The sequence below is a fragment of the Pundamilia nyererei genome, unplaced genomic scaffold (assembly GCF_000239375.1).
Source record: "Pundamilia nyererei isolate P.nyererei 1_Seehausen unplaced genomic scaffold, PunNye1.0 scaffold00326, whole genome shotgun sequence".
In the NCBI taxonomy this organism is placed as follows: domain Eukaryota; kingdom Metazoa; phylum Chordata; class Actinopteri; order Cichliformes; family Cichlidae; genus Pundamilia; species Pundamilia nyererei.
The window spans coordinates 106,129-110,129 of record NW_005187727.1 but is presented as its reverse complement, the minus strand read 5'-3'; the positions used below and the strand labels follow the sequence as shown (position 1 = coordinate 110,129).

The 4,001-nt window shown below is 50.0% G+C and overlaps 1 protein-coding gene across 1 annotated transcript in view; it reads right to left on the bottom strand.

The window, feature by feature from the left end:
• LOC102204845 (semaphorin-6D-like) overlaps nt 1-4,001 on the bottom strand; it is a 46,079-nt gene that overhangs the window by 30,573 nt on the left and 11,505 nt on the right. The window contains exons 9-14 of the mRNA XM_005751796.2: nt 3,670-3,759; nt 3,471-3,598; nt 2,507-2,638; nt 2,240-2,395; nt 502-675; nt 288-428 (exon numbers count right to left, since the gene is read on the bottom strand). Of these exons, the coding sequence (XP_005751853.2) occupies nt 288-428; nt 502-675; nt 2,240-2,395; nt 2,507-2,638; nt 3,471-3,598; nt 3,670-3,759 (821 nt within the window). The remainder of the gene's footprint in view (nt 1-287; nt 429-501; nt 676-2,239; nt 2,396-2,506; nt 2,639-3,470; nt 3,599-3,669; nt 3,760-4,001) is intronic.

The following is a 4,001-nucleotide window of genomic DNA, read 5'->3' as shown; positions in this document are numbered from 1 at the left end:
TGTGTGTGTGTGTGTGTGTGTGTGTGTGTGTGTACACAGTGATGAATGGGCTCTAATTTAGGAGCGAGCTCCATCTCTTCATCGTCTTCTGCTCCGTGTTGATTGGGCTCGTCTCCGTTGTCTCGAGCGCTCACTGAAATATTCACCATGTTTCCAAATGAAGCGTCGTACCTCAGCTCTAATGTCTCTGGATGTTTCAGAGTTATCAGAGTGAGGCCGTTTCAGGCCAGCTGAAATCCAAACCAATGAAATAAAACCAGACTCGCAGCAAGTCTGAGATTTCGTACTTTTTGCAGGCTCCATGTTGGGCGCAGCGGCCGAGCGGCACTCTGATCACACAGCTGCTGAAAGCCACAAACAAGGCGTGATGGTCCTTATCGAGCTCCAGGCCCAGAACCCTCCTGTCCTCCTGACCCTGAACGTTGCACCTGAGCACAAACAGAGACAGTCGGTTAAACAGAGAAACAGGAGGATTCGCCCGTCCTCAGAAGCACGTCTTACTTGGACGGGTTGTAGACGTCGATGTCCTCCAGCAGTTTGGATCCAAAGCTGTCATTTGGATGGGTGCTGGCCAAAACCTTCAAGACCCGCCCATCGTCTGAGCCCAGGAACATCACCGTCCGGTCCTTGAAAGGCCCGGCAGAGACATCCACCACAATCTGGGTCAACTTAGACCTACGAGGAAGACAGAAGATGAAATCTTTTCTCTGCGGAGGGAATTCAGACAGTTTTTCTTTACTCTGATGAGCTTGTGATTCTGAGCGAGGTTGTGAGGACGACAGCCTTTCACTCCCTGACCACGACCCTACCCAGAGTGAGGTTCAGGGTTTGCGCTGCTTCTCATCACTGACACAGTATTTCTGCCGTGACTGGGTGATATTTTAAATTAAAAACACATTTTGGTATAACTGCTTTAAAAATAGGGAGATTTTGTTTACTGACACAGTCCGTGAACACTTTTCATCCTGCTGCTATTAAAACAGTTCAAACCATGCAGCAGGGATGTGCAACAATAGCAACAATAAAGTGCCATCTTTGCCTCACAGCTTCACACAGCTCCTCCTCTCTGACACAATTGGGGGCTAATCCGGGATCTTGTCCTTGAAATGAATTTCTTGCTATTTTTTATTTTGTATGTGTTTCTTTGGTGTTTATAGAAAAGGTTTGAGCATATTAACTGTGTTTGCATTCATTCAGACGCTGAGTATTAGTCAGACAGACGGTGAAAGAAAACATAAAAATAAGGAAACACAGATGGTTTCTTCTCAGTGCAGGACGTCCATCAGAGGCAGGGAACACAGCAAGGTTCCCGTCCTCAGTCAAAGGAAGTGGAACCTTTTAAGTTTCATTTATGGTCGGGATAAAGCTCAAGCCTGTCAAGCATCAGTGTGAATGAAAATGATTGGAGTGGATAAAGACATGAAACATCCTCTGGGGACCTTGATTTAACCACGGAGGGTTCCTTTCCGTTTTTACCTGTTACTGAATCACAAAGACTGTTGGTATGTGAAAGCTTGGAGCGTTGTGGAGCAAAGGCTAATTCATACGCAGAAGAGCCTGATTCCTATTCCAGAGTGATAATTACAATCCATCAGAAACTCATTTGAAAAAGGTCAGAGACTTTCAGAGCCGCCACAGAGCGAGAACTTCCTGTGAGCCGGCGACTAATCAGAGCTGATACCGATGATTATCCTCCAGGCGTTGTGTGGGGACGGTGGAGGCGGTGGGAGCTGCTGTGACTCCTAAACTCATCTCAACAGTGAGGGAGCTCGTGATGGCTCCACAGTTCACCGGCTCGGTCATTCAACGCTGCAGATCACTTTCCTGTTGCGTCGTGTGATAGAACACAATAGAAGACTAGAACAGACTTTATTAATCACCAGTTCAGCTCAAAAACAAATAAGAAAAACTAAGAATAAAACATCCGCAGCAACAGAATTCAGAATTTTGGTAAAAGAGATGAGGAAACCAGCCAGAATGAGCTCGCAGGCTCCATTTACGGCCAAAAACACAGCTGAGCTTTGAAGACCAGGACTGGACTCACCGTGACCACACGATGCCTCCAACACAGCTGAAGCTGAAGCGTTACCAGAGGTTTACTGAAACACTTTCACACATCAGCTTCCACCTGCATTGGGAACGTGAGTCGGCATGGTAACCTGAGCTCTGGCTGTGATCGTTCCCTGAAGTGAAGCTCAATACGATTTGACCAATCAGAGCACTGAACCATTGCTGTTACCTGCTGGACGTCCTGGTGAAGCAGGGCCGGTCGTTGACGGAGGGAACAGCTTCGTCCATCAGAGGATACGACTTGATGAAGGTCAGCGTGTCGTCCGGGAACTGAACAGACGATTTGTATTCTGAAGCCGAGCCGTCGCCTGCACACGTACCGGGCCTGGACATTTAAGAATGAAGCAGACACGTCAGAGCTCGTCTTGGTCACAAACACAAAGCTAACTGGGTTTAAGTAAGCGGGACGGAAGGCAAACTGGGATTTAGTCCTCACCTCGGTCTGGGGACTTGCTCGTCGGGTACGGGAGTCCAGGAGGAGTCGCTGGTCCTCTGCTCTTTGAACTTCCCGTTGAACACCTTCTCGATATCGTCCATGTAGAAGGCACAGACGGCCGAGCCGGGGATACTGGAGAGAGACGGACGGCACGAGTCAGCAGACCTCCGTCCAACCAATCACAAACACCATCATCAACAATGACGTTCATGGAGACAGTACGAGCTGTCTCTGCTCAGTCCAAACTCAAATCATCCAGACAGCTCGCTGAGAGAGGGCGAATGCTGCGCCGCGAGTACTACAGGTCTGTGAAGAAATGTGGGTGGGGAGCGGCGGGAGACATCCAGCACGAAACGTGGAAACTGGTCCAAACACCAGCACGCTGCTCCCATCTTAACGGGCCCAGAGCGGCTTTGCATGAATCACAGGTCAGAATAATCCTTCTTTACCTGACACTGGATAAAACAGGCTGTTTAAGGTCCTCCCACTTTAAGCCCACCGTCCTGAAGTTTTAAACAGCAGATGGGCGGGGCTTCTGGGTGCCTCATATGACCGTGCATCATTTCACTCTGATATCATGCAGCCAAGATTAGAAAAAACGGTCCTCCAATCACATTCCAGTAACACATTCACATCTCCAGCCTCCCAGCGACGCCCTCTCCTAAACTTCCTGAAGTCCCCTGGTTGCCCCCGGCTCATCCGAGAGCACGTCCTCAGAGGTGTGACCTCCATCACAAACACTGAAAAGCTCCACCAACAAAAATCCACCTCTCCAAAAGCCCCGCCTTCCCAAAATAACGGCCCAATAACTCATCTTCTAAAACCCGCCTGCTCGCTCCGAGTGTCCACACATTTACCGAGGAACAAGGACTTCTTCCCGAAAACACACCACAGCGTTCTCACCTCCTTCTCCAAACACATTAGCTCTGAGCCTAATCAGACTCCGCCCCTCACAGCGGCGTACCTGTTGGCCTGAGTGGTGAAGACGCCGACCACGGCGGGTCTCTGGTTGATCTGCAGCACGTTGGTGAGCGACTGGAGCACGTCGAAGTAGAAGAAGGAGTCTCCGGGCACCGAGCAGTTGAGCCGAGCCTGAAGCACACGAGCAGAGCGATGAGACACAGACGGGTAAAGTTCGGCGCTGCACGCAGCGTGTTCGCTACCTTCAGGAAGGACGTCCAGTATCGCTCCAGGACTCTGGGAGATCCCCCGTTATCGTTCTTACAGACCCGGGCCACCCGAGAGAACACCACCTGCAGACCGGCGAGAGAACAGGTCATTAAACCACCAGCGCCGTGGTGATGGTCACTTCCTGTGACATCACCTTCACATGAAAGAATACAAAATCGAATTAACTGAACATCCAATCACACGAGGCCTGACTAAGAGTGTCTTTACTGTCGGGTCACACACACACTCACACACACACAAACGCACACACACACACTCACACACAAACACACACACTCACACACTCACACACACACACACTCAC